The 21,654-nt window shown below is 42.1% G+C and overlaps 1 protein-coding gene across 1 annotated transcript in view; it reads right to left on the reverse strand.

Annotated features, from left to right (window-relative positions):
* Positions 1-3,011: 3,011 nt before the first annotated feature.
* Positions 3,012-21,654, reverse strand: part of LOC140483575 (protein transport protein Sec61 subunit alpha-like 1) — a 29,274-nt gene continuing 10,631 nt past the window's right edge. The window contains exons 5-12 of the mRNA XM_072581797.1: positions 21,459-21,590; positions 19,434-19,543; positions 15,929-16,082; positions 14,960-15,120; positions 13,532-13,729; positions 12,881-13,072; positions 11,151-11,227; positions 3,012-4,991 (exon numbers count right to left, since the gene is read on the reverse strand). Of these exons, the coding sequence (XP_072437898.1) occupies positions 4,805-4,991; positions 11,151-11,227; positions 12,881-13,072; positions 13,532-13,729; positions 14,960-15,120; positions 15,929-16,082; positions 19,434-19,543; positions 21,459-21,590 (1,211 nt within the window). The 3' untranslated portion in view covers positions 3,012-4,804. The remainder of the gene's footprint in view (positions 4,992-11,150; positions 11,228-12,880; positions 13,073-13,531; positions 13,730-14,959; positions 15,121-15,928; positions 16,083-19,433; positions 19,544-21,458; positions 21,591-21,654) is intronic.

The following is a 21,654-nucleotide window of genomic DNA, read 5'->3' on the forward strand; positions in this document are numbered from 1 at the left end:
TGCAAAACCAGCCAGCTGTCGAATCTTCTGTTTGCATCTTCCTGGGTCTTTTCTTCTTAGGGATTATGCTTCACAGGTCACTGATCAATAAAGGTACCTTTAAGAGAGCTATTTTTTGGGCAGTCTCTACATGCTGGTGGTATGGCAGTTCTCCTCCCAACTGTTCAATTTTCCCCAGTCTTATACCCCCAAAACATCAGATTGTGTCATTGACTTTTATGATTGCCAATATACTCAATTCAAACTTGACTCGAACTTGGTAGGTTTTGGGGGTATAATTCAAACTGATAGGCCTAACTCAAATCTGTTTTTGTCTCCAGGCAACCAGCTACCCCAGTAAATGGAACACGTTACACTGTCTTATTCAGAACACGTGGTGCTGTCAGATGGTTCTGCTAGCTTTTAACTCTAAGGGTACAGTACACCCACATCTTTATAACACCTCCCCCTTAAGGAAAAAATGAACTATCATAATGAAAAGATGGCTTTTTTCCTTTTTTTAAAAAAAGGAGACATTACCCCAACATACAGATAACTTTAATATATGTTCACCTTAACTTCTTCCTATACACATACATATTAAAGGTTATGCCATCCAAGTACTTTTTTAAAAAGGTTGAGAGGTACCCTGCCTGAACTACCCTCCCAGGTAGTGCCTTCAAGTCCCCTACCACCCTCTGGGTGATAAAGGCCTTTCTCAAATCCCCTCAAAACCTCCTGCTTTTCACTTTAAAGTTATACATCCCTTGTCATTGACCCTGCAGCTAAGGTGAATAGCGGCTTCCTAATCATCTGTCCATGCTCATCAGAATCTTATACACCTCTATTAGATTCCACCACAACCTTCTCTGCTCCAAAGAAAACAATCATTTCCAGAAAGAAGGCTTAAGTTTCTCCTTCAGAAATTACTCCATTTAATATTGGAGTGAGAAACTTGAAGGGAAAAGACAGTAAGCAGTGTGCCTGGGATTTAATAATGGAAAATAGGGAATTTGCAGATGAATTGAATGCATATTTCACACCTGTGTGCACTGTAGAGGATACAAACTATATTCCAGAAATATTTGTGAATCAAAATATGAAAGGGACCAAGGAATTCCAGGGAAAGGGTATAGCGGAAATTTTGAACTGAAATCGGTCAAGCCCCAAGGTCCGATGGGCTTCATTCTGGGATGGGTAAAAGATTTAGCTGCTGGGATCGTAATTGGTTTGAAGTTCTCAAAACGTGATTCTGGAAAAGCCCCATCAAATTGGAAAACAAAAACTGGGACTCTTCTATTCAAAAAGAGACAACACAGACTATAGACAGGTTAACCTATATCTGTCTTAGGGACATTGGTTGAATTTAAGGTGGTTACAGTGAGGCTAAATAGGTTGGAGTTTTTGTTCACGCCAGAGAATTGGAGGCTGATTGGTGACTTTAGAGGTTTATAAAATTGAGAAGAATGGATAGGGTGAATAACCAAGTGGGGTATCGGAGTCCAAAACTGGAGGGCATAGGTTTAAGGTGAGATCAATGACTTGGCCTCTGTGGCAAGAAATTCCACAGATTAATCACCCTCTGGCTGAAGAAATTCCTCCTTGCCCCTTCATTCTGACACTGCACCTTTAGGTCCTAGTCTCTTACGGGGGGGTGGGGGGGGGGGGGGGGGGGGGGAAGAGAGGGAGGAGGAAAATCGAGAACAAGGTCTCAATGTGTGAACAAGATGGGCCCCCACTTCAAACATATGAAACATTGGAGGGTCCAGTCATTTTGGAATTCTCTCCCTCAAAAGGCAGTGGATTGTTAAGGCAGACGGATGACTCAGGAGGGTGAAACATTACCAGGGATATGCAGCAATGTAGAGTGGAGGTTAAAAGTTGGATCAACTGTGATCTTATTGAATGGGGCAGCAGGCTCGAAGGGCCAAGTGGCCTCCTCATTCCTGGTTTGTATGATGGCACTCAGGCTTTCATGAAAATCAAGCAACCCAGGTATGGGTTTGGTGCCATCGGCCAGTTAGTCTTAAGTTACAGCAACAAATCCTGCAATCACCAGGATGGTACTGGTCTCTTACAATGACAGACTCTCCACGACAGAAATATATTGTGCAGTGACTGACTTGTCACCAGTGTTCTAGCTCCAAGTTAGAGTGAGACTTTAGAGAACATAGCACAGAACATGCCCTACAGCCCTTGATGTTGCACCAAGCAGTGAACTCATCTAAGATCATCCCCTTACACTATCCCATCATTCATGCTTACCCAAAACTTGTTTAAATCTCCCTAATATGGCTGAGTTAACAACATTGGCAGGTAGGGCATCCCACACTCTTACCTGCCTCTGACATCTATCTAAAATCTATCACCCCTCAATTAAATGCCCTAGTACTATACCTCACTGTTATAGTGGCAGACCTATCCTCACCAGCACTATACAGCTGCTAGTGACTGACTGGTTCTCACCAGTATTGTCCTGTGTCCTCTTAGACATGTACCATTTACTCATGGACTTCTTGCCATCAGCATTCCAATGTTACAGTGACAGACCGGCACACACCACTACCAAACCACAGTACTTAAACGTGACATTTGCTGCAAACTGAGAGAATGTGGCTAGCAGTGACACTGCCCTGGGTAAATATCCTACAGAGCTTCAGTGGGTACACCAGTTACTCAAGCAGTCATATCACACCCTCTAGGAACACAGATCAAGTACCTTCAGGACGGAGCTGCAACAGAAGTGCTTGGAGGAGAGAGAATTTGAATGTCAAATGTATGAAATTATAGTCAGGGTACTAACTTTCAGTGAGTCCATTATAATCCGTTTAAAAATGCTTGCATTGTCTTAAAGCTTTATCTGACGGGTGAAGGACAACAAATTCATAAAATCAGGTCCTCATTCTCCCGAGGTGAGAAGAAGGTTAATCTATGCAGAGCATAAACTGCTTGGTTAAAGTGTCCTGACACATTGGCCACGAGCATTCACAAAAATCACTCATGTATTAAGGTCAGTTAGAAACACCAATCAATACTTTTCCAAAACACTTTATTTATAAAGACAGGGTTTGAAGTCGGCAAGTCCTGGAGAACAAACACTGCTTAAATGAGGTTTAATTGCTGCCAACCGGTGGGAATGCATAGAAATTCCACTTTTTTCCCAAAACTGGAACTATGGATTGAAAGAGAAATCCAGAAATGTTTTTACACTGTTCAGCAAGAGAGTCTTTTAAAAACATCATTATCACAACAGGGCAGAGGAAGATTGGTTTTCATACAGGCGCTGAGAATTATGTACAAAACTTATTCTACTTAAAGAGAGGTTTGGAGACAGATGCCAGCAAATTTATTAATGGGCCCCTGTACTTAAAAATATACTCAGAATACCAGCCATTCCGAACCCTCCCCAGGAGAGAGAACTGTAACGTCACCTTGCATTCCCCCTCATAGCCATTCCTTTTGCACAAATCTGGACAATTTGACCAAAGAAGGAGTGAGCATTGTAAGTCATCCCGATATGTCCAAATGCAACACAACAAGATGCATTGAAGAATAAATCAGGAGCAGGTAACACCATACACACATGCACGCGCACACACCCCCACCTACCTAGCTGGGCCCAGCAAGAACTGGAATTAAAAATTCCCAGAAACTCCGATCGGTTTCTTAACCGGTAGGAAAGGGAAAGAGGCTACAGAAAAAATTCCTTTTGTTTAAGAAGCTACATGTCAAATTTTATTTAAACTCAAATTTTCAAACCAAGAGAACTCCTGTGCACTTTAAGGTTAAACCATTTGTTTAAAAAAGCTAAACAATTCTACATCCAGCACCTGACAGCTGGCAATACAGTGAAGAAGCTTGCACCTCCCATCACTCCCAACCTTAGAAAGGCCAATAAATTTGCTGGCGCATCCACTATCAAACTCGACACTGACATTTAGTGACTGTTATGGAGATGCTCACGCCTTTTCTGAAAGGAAAGATATCAACCTGTTGTAGCTGCACTGACCACATCTTAACAAAAAAACGGTCAAAAGAAAGAAACTAGGAAAGAGGTAAATTAATTAACAGCACCTTAATACGATACTGAATAGTTGTAGGTGGATAGTTTAATACAGGCCTCCTGACACATCACATCCAGGGCAAAGCTGTGATGTTCAGCTCAGTCTTCGTTCCAGGAGGCCAAGGTGTCTGCTGAGATAACAGCCCATGGTAACAGGGCCTTTATGTCGGAGCTTCGATACTGCTATATTGACCTCAAGTTACACCAGAGCAGGATTGGAGCCTGATCCCTGTGACCTCCACATCCATTCCCAGTGATTGCTGTGGATAACAGTTGAGGAGTACTGTCTGATGTTCCCTTCCCAACTGTCCACCGCAGTATTCCAGTTATGAGGTCAGGAAATGATCAGAGAGCAAACCAGAGACCACTTGGCCTGGATACCTGATAACAATGGATCTACTGAGGCTAAGAGAAGCTTCAATTCAGAAGGAAGCTCAATTCCACCTGGATCGTTCAGTTGCAAGTTTGAATCAGTGAAAGAATACACACAGGTTCGCGCGCACACACACAGACTCACTCCACATGCATACACAACTTTCCCTTGGTGGAAATTTGTGCTCTTAACCATAATTTAAACAAAACAGATTCCAAAATATGCTTTTTTTCAGCCCTCAGCCACTCAGTGGTGAATTCTCAAAATTGAAAAAAAAGTTACCCTGGGTGAGAAAGGGGTCAGAAATGTTCTTCCCTGCTGTGATAATTCAGAAATCTCTCATCTGGACACTATCAAACAATCAAAAGGATAGGAGAGTTGGTACGTTGTTAGAAGAGCAGGGCTCCCATGCTTCCCACTTCGCTCTGCTCTTTCACAAAGATCTCAAAGTACTGGTAAATGATGGTCACTGCCAATAAGATACCAGTCCCAGAACCAATGGCTCCCAGAAAGTCAGCAAGTACTGAGAGTGCACCAATGCACAGGCCTCCAAATGCTGCAGCAGTGGGAATATACCTGCAAAACAAAAAGGTGACCATGCTTAAATACAATTTGCAGAATATTCAAAATATTGCAATGTTAAATAAATCTAATGATTCACTTAAAATAGAATCCATAGGATCCCTGCAGTGTGCAAACAGACCATTCGACCCAACAGTCCACACCAACTCTGAAGAGAATGCCACCCAGACTCACCCCCTACCCTAACCCTGTAACCTTGCGTTCCCAGTGGCTAATCCACCTAACCTACTCATTCCTGGACACTATGGGCAATTTAGCAAGGCCAATTCACCCTAACCTGCATATCCTCGGACTGTGGGACAAAACCAGAGCACCCAGAGGGAACCCATGCAGACACTGGGAGAAAGTGCAAACTCCACACAGACAGACAGACAGACGCCCAAGGTTGGAATCGAATCCAGATTCCTGGCACTGAGACAGCAATGATAACAACGGAATCCCTATTTAGGTGGCATGGTGGCTGAGTTTTCAATACTCTTTGGCTAACAGCCTGTGTCCTATGTAAGCAGAGACTGATGGAGCCGGTTTGGGAGCCTTAACCTTTGAAGCCACAGTAGCCCCTCCACCTATTCAGCCAGAATCAATAATCCCATAAACCACAAGTAGGCTGATCAGTGATGGAGATCTTCTCTCAATCCCTTTGGAGGTTCTATTGTTTTTAACTCCTACTTTGTAATATCTATTCCTCAGAATTGCCAATCATCTCAATAGGCACAACATTAAATGTATGCGCAGTTACATGATCATCTTGTGGATTGGTGTTGGGTCCACTGGCTTTCATCATTTATCGAAGTGATTTGGATGTGAACACAGGAGGTAACGGTTAGTAAGTTTGCAGGTGACAGCAAAATTGGATGTGTAGTAGACAGCAAAGAAGGTTACCTCAGTACAACAGGACCTTGACCAGATGGGTTGGTGGGCCAAGGGGTGGCAGGTGGATTTTATTTTGGATAAGAAAGAGGGGCCGCATTTTGCAAAGGCAAATCAGGACAGTACTTGCACACTTCATGGTAAGGTTCTAACATGTTGCTGAACAGACACGGAGAACAGGTTTGTAACTCCTTGAAAGTGGAGTCCCAGGCAGACAGGATAGTTCAGGAGGAACTTGGTACCCTTGCCTTTATTGGTCAGTGCACTGAGTATACGACTTGGGAGGTCATGCTGCAGCTGTACAGGACACTGGTTAGGCCACTTTTGGAATAGTGCATTCAATTCTGGTCTCCCTATAGGGAGGATGTTGTGAAACTTGAAAGGATTCAGAAAAGATTTACAAGGACGTTGCCACATTTGGAATGAGACACTGAATAGGCCAGGGCTATTTTCCCTGGAGTAGAGTGAGACACCATATATAGCTTTATAAAATCATGAGTATAGATAGGATAAAATAGACAAGATATTTTCCCTGGGTTAGGGGGCATCCAAAACTAGAAGGTATAAGTTTAAAGGTGAGAGGGGAAGTTTTAAAAAAGGATGTAAGGGGCAACTTTTTCACGGGGTGGTGTGTGTATGGAATGAGCTGCCAGAGGAGACTTACAACATTTAAGAAGCATCTGGATGGGTATATGAATAGGAAGGGTTTAGAGGGATATGGGTCAAGTGCTGGCAAATAGGATTAGATTAGTTTAGGATAGCTGTTTGGCATGGAGAAGTTGGACTAAAAAAGGGTCTGTTTCTGTACTGTACATCCTTATGTACTCAACAGGAATGACAGTGCAAGGAAATGGAAACACTGAACACAATGAGCAGCAGATTGCTATGTCCAGTTTGTTCTGACATTAATGAAAACAATGTGAAATACTTTTCCGTTCAAATCACGTGCATCCCTCCCTGTTCATCTGTGCTCCATCTTCCAAGAAAACCATGTCCTAATGCACCATATTTCTGGCTACAATTCAAACTGTTCAGATGGAAAGCTTTTAACATTACTGCCGAAAAATCAACCGTGGATATTATTGCTTCTTAGAATAGAGAACCAAATCTTAGATTAGCTGTGCCAAAACACATTGATGCCTGTCCATCTATTTAAGTATTGTGACTTTTCCCAGCAATCACTCCCTAAACCAGACGGTATTCCAGAAATTACCGCCATCACTAAAGGGACTGCAACAGCTGGAACACATGGAAGGCAACTCAGGGTGAATAGCAGCAACACTGCCATGGCTGCACATGTTAAGAACCAAATAAAAGCTGTTTTGGTATCTTTCACTACATCCACCTACAACCTTAGAAATAGACTTCCACTATCATGAGCTTTCCTTAAATAATGCTAGAATTTGTTTTAAATTTTTCCTCCCCTCATCTTCAAAACTGGGGGTGGTGGATGCTGGTGGTGGTGGTGGTGAAGAGGCAAGTGGTGAGGATAACAGAGCCTGCAGAGGGAGACAGACTGATTAAGTATGTGGTAAAAACTTGCGAGATGGAAGATATTTTAGGAAAGGGAGGTTATACATTTTGGAAGGAGGAACAGAAGAGCTGATTATTTAAATAGAGCAAGAAAGTAAAAAGCTACAGCACAGGTGAGATTTAGGAGTCCCTTGTGCATGAACCATAAGAGTTACATACAAATAGGGAATACAGTATGAAAGCTAGAGATCCTGTTAAAACTATACAAGGTATAAGTCAGACCAAAGCTGGAATACAGTTACAGTTTTGGTCCCTTCATCTAAGGAAAGAAACACTCTTATTGGAGATAATCCAGAGAAAGTTCACAAGGTTAATCTGGGTATGGAGGGACTGTCTAATGACAAGTGGGTTGGGCCTGTACTCACTACTGTTAAGATCATGAAAAAAGTGACTTATTGAAACAATTCCTAGAAAACTTGATTGGGTAGATGTGGAAAGATTGTGGACAGACAGTCTAGTACTTTCAGAATATGGGAGTCTGCTCCATATTTCCAAGTGACAGCAGTGATTATAGAACAGTACAGCACACAGGCAGCTATTATAATCCGTCTGATCCTTTAAAAAGGACAATCCCATTTGCCCCATGCCCAGCTTCTCAAACCTTCAAACTTTCCCTCTTTCAGGTATTTATCTAATTCTTTAAGGAAGATTGCTATCGAATCTGTACTTGATATCCTATCAGACAGTACATCTCAGAGGCAAACCATTCACTACATTAAATAGCTTTTCCTGCCTTTGATTTCTTTTGCCAGTAACTGTAAATCTGCACCTATGGTTATTTATCCTCCAGTAATATTGAAATCAGTTCCTATTCACTCCATTTATACTTCATGGATTTCATTTACACTTCATGACTATAAACCCCTCAAATCAAATTTCTCCTTAAATCTCAGATATTAAGAAAAGCCACTTGTCTCTTCCTGTTCATTAATTCTTCATCCCAAGAATCACTTATAAAGCTCTCTGTAAAGCTTCCACATCCTTCCTAAAGAGAAGAGCCCAGAATTACACTTGCTCCAGCTCAGATGGTTTCAATTCTCAGCATTAAAAAAGTTTAATATAACCTTCTTGGCTTTTGTACTTTGGGGAGAAAGTGAGGACTGCAGATGCTGGAGATCAGAGCTTAAAATGTGTTGCAGGAAAAGCGCAGGTCAGGCAGCATCCAAGGAGCAGGAGAATCGACGTTTCGGGCATGAGCCCTTCTTTAGGAATGTCGATTCTCCTGCTCCTTGGATGCTGCCTGACCTGCTGCGCTTTTCCAGCAACACATTTTCAGTTTTGTACTTTGGGCTTACAAAATGAAGTTACAAGAGGCCACTTGTTTCATTAACTGCAGTGTTAAGTTGTCCTGCTAGAATTCAAAGATTTCTGCCAATACCTGAAACATTAAATGCCCCACCAAAATGTCTCGCCTCACATCGAAGATCCTTAAACACAGGAGGAGTGGGCTACTCAACCCATTGAGTTTGCTCTCCCATTCAATAAGGTCACAGATGATCTGATCATCTGTAAATCCACTTCCCAGCCTGCCCACCTCTAAATATTCAGCTCCTATTTTCTTCTTACTAAAGATGCATAACCTCAAATTTTTCCAGATTGGACAAAAACTTTGCAGTTGGAGTGCACTCACTTAACCTGTCTATATCCCTCTGTAGACTGTCATACAGATCACTTGCCTTTCCACCTATTTCAGTATTTTTCTATAAACAGGCTATTGTACATTCAGGCTCTCCCAAGTCATTACAACACATTGTAATGAATCATGACCCCAGCATTTATCCCCATAACTCTCGCCAGCTGCAGGTTGCCAGACTGAAAAAACTCCTCTTATTCCAATTCGGTCTAAAGGTTAGTGAATACATTATCCAAGGAGAATAATTATTACCTCCAACACAATGGGCTTTTATATCATGCAGTTTTGTTTTAAAAACTAGGATGGGATTTGGGCATCACTGGGTGAAACAGTATTTATTGCTGGTCTCTAGTCATCCTGATGGTGGTGCTGAGTTGCCTTATTAAACCACTGCAGCCCACAGTGTAGGTCCACCCAAAATACCATTAGGGGGAAGTGGAATGAACATGTGGAGGAAGGGGTGGTTGTGGATATAGAATTATAGGATCCCTACAGTGGGGAAAACAGGCCATTCGGCTCAAGTCTACACTGAATCTCTGAAGAGTAACCCACTCAGATCCACTCTCCTAACCTATTACTCTACATTTCCCTTGACTGATGCACTTAGCCGACACATCCCTGAACACTAAAGGCAATTTAGCATAGCCCAGTTCACTTAACCTGCACATCTTCAGACGGTGGGAGGAAACCAGAGCACCCAGAGGAGAGTTCTATCGTTTAAGATACCTGGATAAGTTTTGAACAGGGCAGGTTTGGAAGGATATAGGCTGAACGCAGTCAGGTGGGACTAATTTGGTTTGGGATTGTAGTTGGCATGGACTGGTTGAACTGAAGGGTCCATTCCATTCTGTGTGACTGACACTGAAGGAACAGCGCTATATTACTGAGTCAGGATGACAAATGGCATGGAGACAAACTGGTGTGTACACGATCCTTTATCCGAAATCCAAAGCTTTTTCGTGAAGTGTTTTTTCTCCCTAACAAGGTTGTTTGGTGTGCAGTTAACCCAACTCCACACAACCACTCGAGCCACGTCAGTCAGATGTGAAATGGCAGCGTGGCCCAGCACAGACAGGCACCAAATCTGTCACAGTGCTTGTAATACTCATGGGTGTGTCTGCTGTTTGGTAAAATTTTTTGTATTTCACCACAAAACTGTCACTTATCCCAAAATCCAATAAATTCCAAATTCCGAAAACCGGCTGGCCCTGAGGGTTTTGGATAAAAGGATTGTGTACTTGTAGTACCTTACTGAACATCTTCTGATAATCCAAAACATAAAAGTCCACTGGCTTCTTAGACCTATCCTACTTGCCATCTTCCCAAACACTAATTTGTCAGGCATGATTTCCCCTTCACTAAGCCATATTGACTCTGCTTGATCATATGTATTTCTAAATTGAATTGAATTTATTGTCACGTGTACTGAGGCACAATGAAAAGCTTTGTCTTGCAAGCAGTACATGCAGATCACATCGTTAAGTAGCACAGCTAAGTAAATAGCAGCAAAAACAGGTACAGGCGAATGTTAAGAGTTGGAGTGTCCATTCAGTATTCTAACAGTAGGACAGAAACTGTTGTGAAACTGGCTGGTGCTTTGCAATTAGATCCTTCAAAAACAATTTTCCAGTGACAGCTACTAAGCCGAACAACAGTTACCAGCTTGTCGTCTCCCTCCCGTTCAGAATTAGGGTGCCACAGTGCCAGTATTCCAATCCTCTGGACTTTTCCAGAAGCTAAGAATTCTTGGAAGATTATTACCAGCACATCAGTTAATTCTGTTGCTACTTTTAATATCCTAAAATGTGACCCATCAGGCTTAGGGGCATCCTTCCATCCAAACCGCTAATGCAATACTGTCAAAAAAGTGGTAAAAGGCATCGAGTATTTAATCAGCCGTGACTGCATTGAATGGCATGATCAGCTCAACAGTCGAACTCGCCCTGACCTCAATACTTCAAACTGCATTGTACTACTTGATAGCATAGGATGGGAAATATATCGCTACCCAAGTATTTATGAACCAGCACACATCTGATCAGATCGTACGCATCAATCCAACACTGATATGGAAATGATTAGCATTTTAAGGGAAATATATAACTAATACGACTCACCTATTAAGTTCATGGACCATTGAGGTCTCTCTATGTCCTCGCATCACCATCTGCTGTTCTTTTAGCTGTTTGGCTACCTGCAAATCAATGAGAAAGAACAGTCCAGTTGGATACTGTTGTGACACCAGAGAATGCTCAAGACTTTATCGATATAAACCCATTACTGTATTAACTTTGGACCAAAACCAGCAATCCAATTAGTCCAACAAATTCAAAAAGATATAAACAGAGACAGCAGCTGGATGGAAACTCAACATCACCTTCAAATCACTGGATCAAGATAATATTGGCCAACAAGGCAGTCATTACAGCACAAAGTGAAGATAAAACAACATGATAGATCAATTGATGAGCTTTAACCACTACGGAGTCAACTCAGTGACATGTTTAAACCCATCCAAATCACCAGCTTTCCAAGAAGTGGTTTACTGCACAGGTTTTTGTTAAGTCTCACCCAATCACACAAAAGCTGGTGGCAAAACAAGTGAAACACAGGAGGAAATGTGTTCAGTTATTGTCCACTCTTCTGTGTGTTTGACAAGGGAGTGATCCTACCTGTTACAAAGACTTCTAAAGCCATCACCAGACCACACTGTACCCTGGAGCCCAGCTCACAGTAACATCAGTTGAGTGTCTCACCATTTGGATCCTTCAAAGTAAATGTTCAAATTGGTGTGCCAATGTTTCCTTTAACAAAAGGAAAAAAACCAACCTGGCAGACCAGATTACAGCACTGTGGATCAGCATGGTTTTGACTCAAATTAGAGTTCAGTTCAGCCAAACCTTCATCTTCCCATCCTGTGTGCAAATTTCACATCTCACAAGGAGTGAGGGGACAGACAAGAGACAGCAGGAACTGCCATTTAGAACCTCTTTGCACTCTACTCCATGCTCATGACAGTTCCACATGCAGCTATATTCTTGTGAGGTGTATTTTTGCGATGAAGCATCAGCGAGCTATTCAACTGCTCGGGGTATTGCTTGGAGGGACGACTCCTTTGGGGGCCACAGCAGTGATTGCATCATTACCCATGCAAGTTAAAGGTGGTCATTTCAAACTCAGCATTGATGGACACAGAACTTGAATGCTGTCCAACTAGATACCCTCAGTGAGTCATCAATCTATCAAAACATTTTGAAAAAGTAAACCAAAACCTGCAATTGTTCTTTTCTATACTGTAAATGTTTTGTTCAGAGATAACTCAAGGAGATAATTTATATAGGGAGTGATTAGGATCTAGAATATACTGTTGGGCAATATAATGGAGACAGATTCAATAGCGATTTTCAAAAAAAAAAATTGGATAACAATCGGAAGAGAAAATGAAATATTCCAGGAGAAACATCAGAAAACCAACAGGGACAAGAAGCCGAATGGCCTCCATTTGCGTCGCAACTTTAATGATTCTGAAGACAGAAATTAATATTAGCACAAATTACTGAAGGATTATGTCCAGCAAGTGTCAAAAATATGCCACTCTCTCAATGTTACCTGCTCCACTGAGTCAGACAATTTTACATTAGTCAACTTGTGGTTTGAGGGTGACTGTCTTTAGTGCTAAATTAACAGTTTAATAATGGGATCCAACACACACTCAAAACCAGAATGAAATCAAATCTAGGTCCATGGGGGACTGAGTAAGGTTACAATATTTCGAAACAAATATCAGGAGGGAGCTAATGGCAAGATTCCCAGAGAGAAAATACATTTTCACTGTATGGCCACTTACATCTTTGGCAGAAGAACCAGACACCTCGATCCAGGTCTTGGAGAAGAAAGCACAGGAGCCCAACATGAAGACAATATAAATCACCGCATGAACAGGGTCATCCAACACCGAAGTGAATGACTCTGGAGGGGACAGGTAATAGCACAGACCTCCAACTGGATACGCACGGGCTGGACCACCACCAGTGTTATCCTTCAAAAGCAAAAATATTTTGTTGAGAAACTAAGAATGGGGTGAAAGGGCAATCCCAGTTTACTGGGAAAACACAATTTCATGTTATAACTTGGCCATACTTTACTTTCTCCTCATTGCTAAAAGACATTTGATAAATACACAAATAAATTGTGTTTGGAGGGATACCCAAGTGCAGGCAGATGAGACTAGATTACTTTGGGATTAGGCATGAACTGTTGGACCGAAGTTTGTGCTGTATGACTGTATTAGCTTTGTGGAACTGGAGAAATTACAGGCTTCCCATCTCAATTGATGAACCCAGGGGATACAAAATGGCATTCATGTATTGTCTTTGAGATCACATGAGGATACAAGCAAGACCATACCAATTTGATTAAATTTGGTTTGTTCACTACTTGAGGTTTTTGATTTTAAAAAGGTGTGTTTTTTGTATCTCTATCAAAAATCTGTACTTACAGACCATGTCCCCAACAGATTGACTAGAAAATTGCCGCTGAATCTTGTAGACAACATCTGAGAGATGACATACAGGTTGGAGACTAGAGCAGACTGAAGAATGATAGGAATGTTGGAGGTGTAGAAAAGCTTGATGGGATAGGTGTTATATTGTCCACGGTAACGGGCAGACTTGATTGGGAGATCCACTCTGAAGCCCTGTAATGTGCAAACAAAGGTGCTTTAATTCTGATTATTATTGAAGTGATTAACACAAGTTTAAAAATTACGACCAGTAAAACTTAATTTTCTAGTTCTGAGGAAGGATCGTTAGCAGATTTCTCTCCACAGATGTTGCCAGATGTGCTGAGCTTTTCTTGCAATTTCTGCTTTTGTCTTTTCTTCACCTAAAGCAGAGGTAATTGGACAAAACCTATTGCTCTCACTAAATTTCGAAGACCTAGCAGAGCATTACAGAACAGAACGAGGTCATTCTACCTGATGTCCCTAAGCAAACAGTTATCACTGTTAATCCCTCTCAAGCTCTAGGCCTGTAGCCCAGAATATCAAGACATTTCAAATACATACCCAAGTATTATTTAAATGCAGGGAGAGTTTCTGCCACCACTTCCCTTTCAGGTGGTGTTCCCGGGCACAACATCCCACTTCAAACTCACCCCATTAGTGAAAAGACTTCTCCTGAATTCCCGCTGATCCTTCTAAAGCAGCTGTAAACCTACATCCCTCTATCAACTTTTCTGCTAGTTTTTATACGCTTGAATTCTCTCTTGGCCGTTGTTCCAAAGTAAAATCAAACCTAATCATCAAATCTAGACTTCACCAAAGTTTACCATTCCTGACAGCATCCCCTTGATCTGCTCTCTGCACCTATTACCATAATCACATTCTTCAAGCCATGGGTTGGCTGGAACTAAATGGCTTCTCACCCAGAAAACCGCTGAGAGATGGAGCCAAATCGTTCACAAACAAACACTCTTCAGGAATCAGAAGCTGCCTTTCACACTGACCCAGTCGGTTTTAAAGCTCCAGCTTGTCAATGCCCTCGCCCCAGGTAGAGTAAATATATACTACACTACCTTGATCATGAAAAGACAAAATCAAATACAACTGCAACATAAAAACAAAAGCTAAATAGAACTGATGCTATAAATAAATGTTGGGAAAGACTACAGTTGGGTCACATCTGTGGAGAGTGTTAACATTTCAGTTCCAATGAATGGTTCGTTGACCTGAATTTAATTGGATTTCTCACTCCACAAATGCTGTCAGATGTGCAAACTATCCTGGAGTGAAGATGGGGAAAAAAAAGCTAAAACAAGGACAGTTTCAACCTCTCAATGCTTCTCTCAATTAATCTGAAACGTTGTGTACTTCAGGTTATCTAAAGATTTTCCATTTGATTTTTGACAGCCCTATTTCACCACTCACCTGAAAGTATATCACTACTGCAAAAACAAAGATGGTGGCAATAAGGTTCATCAGATTTGGCAGGTTCTGTCGATAAAAGGCTTCACGAAGAGCACGGACTTTGTCCTGCCGTGTGGCCAATAGATGGAACAAGGCAATAATCGATCCCTCAAACTCTGTCCCTGTTGAAAACAGAAACCACATGAAAGTGGATAAATTAGATTGTAAGGAGCAAGGGCTGCACAGAGTTACAATGTAATAAAAATGGTCAATGTCCAATTGAGGGTACAAGTGAGGAGGTTCTCTGTCAATAAGTTTTATTTAAAGGCAAAACTGCAATTTTTTTACAAAATGTGATAAAGTATAACCTTGACGTGTATACACTCTGCCATTAAATTTCTATTTGAGAAGATTTGGAGCGCAGGAGGAGGTGCTGGATGTAAATTAGCTCAGAGCTGGAAGGTTCATTTTCATATGAAAACAAACCTTCCAGCTCAGCGAACAAATTTACATCCATATTTCTATTACTAATGTGTGTTTTTATTTAGATTATGTGGAGCTCTTCAATGTCTTCTGGGGGGGGGGGGGGGGGGGGCTGATGGCAAGAACTAAAAGGCATAGGTTTACGGTGAGGGGGGGCAAGGTATAAAAAAGTCACCCAAGGAGCAATGTTTTCATACAGAGGAGAGAGAGTGTGTATATGGTACATGCTGACAGAGAAAATGAAGGCGGCTGGTACAATTACAATATTTAAAAAGACATCTGGATGGGTGTATGAATAGGAAGAGTTTAGCAGGATATGGGCCAAATGCTGGGACTAGATTCAAAAAGCATATTTGGTCAGGATAGACAAGTTGGACTGAAGGGTTCATTTCCGTGCTGTATATTGCTACTACTCTAACCCAAACATTTGGGCAAATGGCACACTCTTGGTCCCTTAGGTGCCAGTTTATAACAAGATTGCTGTGTAAGTGTAAAGCAATTGTTTACCTCTTCCTGTGTTCACGGTGGTTGGGCTAAAAGCTTTCCACACAATGGTCTCACAGATATTTGTAGCAATGAAGAGAGAGATACCAGATCCAAGACCATAACCTTTCTGCAGCAGTTCATCCAGCAGCAACACAATCAACCCAGCAACAAACAGCTGAAAAAAAAATTAAAAACCCTTCGATAAAGCCCAGTGAAATTCTGGAAGGAGAAAGCTATGCAGCCCGGTTGGAACAGCTCAAAACTTGAAATGATTACTATTTACTGAAAGTTAAACACTTTAAAATTACACACTCCAGCAAATGATCAATTCCATGGTTTTCTACAGTAGGCAAGAGTAATATTGGCTGCTTAAACAACATTCAAAACAGGAGGAAGATCAATATAATTAAACAGCTATATTTCACTTCTCATTACTCATACTAGATTCAGAATTTTTTTCAGATAGATAGAATCAGAGATTAGATTAGATTACTTACAGCATGGAAACAGGCCCTTCGGCCCAACAAGTCCACACTGACCCTCCGAAAGCAACCCACCCAGACCCATTCTCCTACATTTACCCCTTCACCTAACATTACAGGCAATTTAGCATGGCCAATTTGCCTAACCTGCACATTTTTGGACTGTGGGAGGAAACCGGAGCACCCGGAGGAAACCCACATAGACATGGGGAGAATGTACAAACTCCGCACAGACAGTTGCCGGAGGCTGGAAGTGAACCCAGGTCTCTGGCACTGTGAGGCAGCAGTGCTAATCACTGCCACCGTACCACCCACAGATGTACAGCATGGAAACAGACCCTTCGGTCCAACCCGTCCATGCAGACCAGATATCCCAACCCAATCTAGTCCCACCTGCCAGCACCCGGCCCATATCCCTCCAAACCCTTCTTATTCATATACTCATCCAAATGCCTCTTAAATGTTGCAATTGTACCAGCTTCCATCACTTCCTCTGGCAGCTCATTCCATACACATACCACCCTCTGCGTGAAACAGTTGCCCCTTAGGTCTCTCTTATATCTTTCCCCTCTCACCCCAAACTTATGCCCTCAAGTTAGAGACTCCCTGACCCCAGGGAAAAGACTTGGCCTATTTAGCTTATCCATGCCCCTCAATTTTGTAAACCTCTATAAGGTCACCTCTCAGCCTCCGACGCTCCAGGGGAAACAGCCCTAGCTTGTTCAGCCTCTCCCTAGAGCTCAAACCCTCCAAACCTGGCAACATCCTTGTAAATCTTTTCTGAACCGTTTCAAGTTTCACAGCATCTTTCCGATAGGAAGGAGACCAGAACTGCATGCAATATTGTAACAGTAGCCTAACCAATGTCCTGTACAGCTGCAACATGACCTCCCAACTCCTGTACTCAATACTCTGCCTTCGTCACTATCCTATCTACCTGCGACTCCACTTTCAAGGAGCTATGAACCTGCACTCCAAGTTCTTTGTTCAGCAACACTCCCTTGGACCTTATCATTAAGTGTACAAGTCCTGCTAAGATTGGTTTTCCCAAAATGCAGCACCTCACATTTATATGAATTAAACTCCATCTGTCACTTCTCCGCCCATGGGCCCATCTGGTCCAGATCCTGTTGTAATCTGAGGTAACCCTCTTCGCTGTCCACTCCACCTCCAATTTTGGTCATCTGCAAACTTCCTAACTGTACCTCTTATGCTCGCATCCAAATCATTTATATAAAAGACAAAAAGTAGAGGACCCAGCACTGATCCTTGTGGCACTCCACTGGTCACAGGCCTACAGTCTGAAAAACAACTTTCCACCACCACCCTCTCTCTTCCAACTTTGAGAGACAGTTCTGTATCCAAATGGCTAGTTCTCCCTGTATTCTGAGAGATCTAACCTTGCTCACCAGTATCCCATGGGGAACCTTGTCGAACACCTTACTGAAGTCCATACAGATCACATATACTGCTCTGCCCTCATCAATCCTCTGTTACTTCTTCAAAATACTCAATCAAGTTTGAGAGACATGATCGCTCATGCACAACACCATGTTGACCATCCCCAATCAGTCCTTGCCTTTCCAAATACATGTACGTCCTGTCCCTCAGGATTCCCTCCAACAACTTGCTCACCACCGACGTCAGGCTCACCGGTCTATAGTTCCCTGGCTTGTCCTTACCACCTTTCTTAAGCAGTGGCACCACGTTAGCCAACCTCCAGTCTTCCGGCACCTCACCTGTGACTATCAATAATACAAACATCTCAGCAAGAGGCCTAGCAATCACTTCTCTAGCTTCCCACAGAGTCCTAGGGTACACCTGATCAGGTCCTGGGGATTTATCCACTTTTATGCATTTCAGGACATCCAGCACTTCCTCCTCTGTAATATGGACATTTAAGATGTCACCATCTATTTCCCTACAGTCTATATCTTCCATATCCTTTTCCACAGTAAATACTGATGCAAAATACTCCTTTAGTATCTGCCCCATTTTCTGCAGCCCCACACAAAGGCCGCCTTGCTGATCTTTGAGGGGCCCTATTCTCTCCCTAGTTACCCTTTTGTCCTTAATATATTTGTGAAAACCCTTTGGATCCTCCCTAATTCTATTTGCCAAAGCTATCTCATGTCCCCTTTTTGCCCTCCTGATTTCACTCTTAAGTATACGCCTACTTTCTTTATACTCTAAGGATTCACTCGATCTATCTTGTCTATACCTGACATATGCTTCCTTCTTTTTCCTAACCTAACCCTCAAATTCTTTAGTCATCCAGCATTCCCTATACCTACCAATGTTTCCTTTCACCCTAACAGAAATACACTTTCTCTGGATTCTTGTTATCTCATTTCTGAAGGCTTCCCATTTTCCAGTCATCCCTTTACCTGTGAACATCTGCCTCCAATCAGCTTTCGAAAGTTCTTGCCTAATACAGTCACAATTGGCCTTTCTCCAATTTAGAATTTCAATTTTTAGATCTGGTCTATCCCTCTCCATCACGATTTTAAATCTAATAGAATTATGGTCGCTGGCCCCAGAGTGCTCCCCCACTGACACCTCAGTCACCTGCCCTGCCTTATTTCCCCAAGAGTAGGTCAAGTTTTGCACCTTCTCTAGTAGGTACATCTACGTACTGAATCAGAAAATTTTCTTGTACACACAAATTCCTCTCCATCTAAACCCTTAACACTATGGCAATCCCAGTCTATGCTTGGAAAGTTAAAACCCCCTACCATAACTATTATTTCTACAGATAGCGGAGATCTCCTTACAAGTTTGTTTCTCAATCTAATTTCGATTTGAATGGATCAAAAATGCTCCCAACATCTCTCTCGGAATCTGTTCCATAGACACAACTTATTTTCAGTGAGGATTTGTAATTGGAAGCTGTTGAGTTTAGTTCAACTCAACATTCATCTTCAAATCTCAAGATAAAGTTCAGGACAAAAATCTGTGCATGGCTGATTTCAAAAAGATAAAAATGAGACATTTTACCACTGAGAGGAATTGTCAGAAGACATGTCAACTACCCACAGCTTTACCTGAATAATGATCAGTAGACAGATGCCTGCTCCCATTTCTGATGGATCTCCATACATCCCAGTCATGACATACACAATGGCTTGTCCAATAGTGATGATCATACCAAAAACTGCAAGGTGAAAGTATTCACAATTAAAGTGTATACCAGACCTCTGGTGAAAAGCCGACAAAATGCAAATATACAGAAGAAAATCGAGCAGACGCAGACTAGTCACCCCATTGAGCCTGCTTCATAAGAAAAAAAAGCAGATCAGATTGTAACTCCAAACCAACATTCCAGCCTACCCCTGCAACCATTCACTCCTTTGATCATCTTGCTCTACTTCCATCATCTTTTCAAGATGAAAGAGCTCCAAAGAATCAAGACTCTTAAATGGGAGGTGCCTTATTATTGAAACGGTAATTGCCAGATCTGATATGACATCAGTGGTTAGCACCAAGGACCCAGTTAAAACTTCCATAACACCCTGAATGTCATAAAATGCCCCAAGGTGTTTCACAGTAGCAGAATCAATAGAAGACTGGGTTTCAGAACAACAGTTCAGTTAGATCCTGTTCAGCTTGCTAGTAGTATTTTCTGATTCATATAGATGTGTGCATACAGTTTACATTCAACTTAATACCAGTCTCATACCCTCCCACTCCCAAACCATTGATGGGTGGCATGGTGGCTCAGTGGTTAGCACTGCTGCCTCACAGCGCCAGGGACCCAGGTTTGATTCCTGCCTCAGAAGACTGTCTGTGTGGAGTTTGCACATTCTCAGTGTCTGTGTGGGTTTCCTCCAAATGCTTGGTTTTCTCCCGCAATCTCAAGATGTGCAAGCCAGGTGAATTAGCCATGCTAAATTGTCCCATAGTGTTAGGTGCATTAGTCAGGGGTAAATTTAGGGTGGGGGAATGTGTCTGAGTGGGTTACTCTTCAGAGGGTCAGTGTGGACCTGTTGGGCCGAAGGGCCTGTTTCCACACTGTAGGGAATCTAATCATCTCCTCCACCTGATCCTGTTGTGCGATGACCACTGAAGAACAATTAAAACAGACAGCTTTCCTGAAAGCCAATCAGACCAAGCAGTTTCCGACTGACAGGCAGCATTATGGTTTCCAGCAAGTCAGTTTAAAAATAAAACAGAACTGGCAGAAGTTCATCAGTAATTGCAGATTTCCTGCAATGAGTTTACAGTGAAATTCTCTCAAAGTAATAGTCCATAAAGCAAACTGGAAAAATACAGAGGAACCTCAACTATCCAAAGATCAAGGTCCGGCAAAAATGATCAATCAAAAAGGTAAGTGAATTCAGATTACCTGTACTGAACAAGATGCGAAAACACTGGCAAAAACAGTCCTTGCACAGTATATTGTAAATGATGCGAGTTTTGCTCATTGTCTGTATAGGGTCTTTAAAGTTCATTAGCTGCTGTTTTAGTGTGGTGGTGGGTTTGTGGGCTACCACAATGCCAAGGGGTCTGAGTAGTCACTACATTGGACAAACAGGCAGAAAACTAGCCACCAGGATACATGAACACCAACTAGCCACAAAAAGACATGACCCCCTCTCACTAGTATCCTTACATACGGATGAGGAAGGACACCACTTCGACTGAGACAACACATCCACCCTAGGACAAACCAAACAAAGACATGCACGAAAATTCCTAGAAGCATGGTATTCCAACTGGAATGCTATCAACAAACAGTTATACCCCAGCTACCACCCCCTGAGAAAAGGAACAGGCAACGACATCACCACCCCAAACATAAATAGAAAGCAGGAATTTTCAGCATTGCTTCACATGAGGCCCACTGAAGATGTTACCTAGTAAGGTAATGAACATTTCAGTTCAGCGAGCAAGCCTACAGCCAAAACCTCAGCCCGAGCTACAAATCTTTTCAAAACTTGCTAAGATGGTTCACATAGCACACAAACGCTGGCATGGATCTGTTAAGATGAATGCCGTGTTAATACCTTGTAATATTACAAAAAAAAAGTGACCAGTTGCAGCATATCAAACTGGATCATGATACCCACGTTTCTGTGCTCCATTGAAGAGAGCTCTGTCTTTGGGAGTGTCACCAACTTCAATAATCTTTGCACCTGCCAGAAGCTGCATGATGAGACCAGAAGTGACAATCGGCGAAATACCAAGTTCCATCAGTGTACCTAAATTTAAAACACTTTTTTAATATCATTAACAATCCTGTTCCATTACTACATTTAGTACTAT

This window comes from Chiloscyllium punctatum, chromosome 12 (assembly GCF_047496795.1).
Source record: "Chiloscyllium punctatum isolate Juve2018m chromosome 12, sChiPun1.3, whole genome shotgun sequence".
NCBI lineage: Eukaryota > Metazoa > Chordata > Chondrichthyes > Orectolobiformes > Hemiscylliidae > Chiloscyllium > Chiloscyllium punctatum.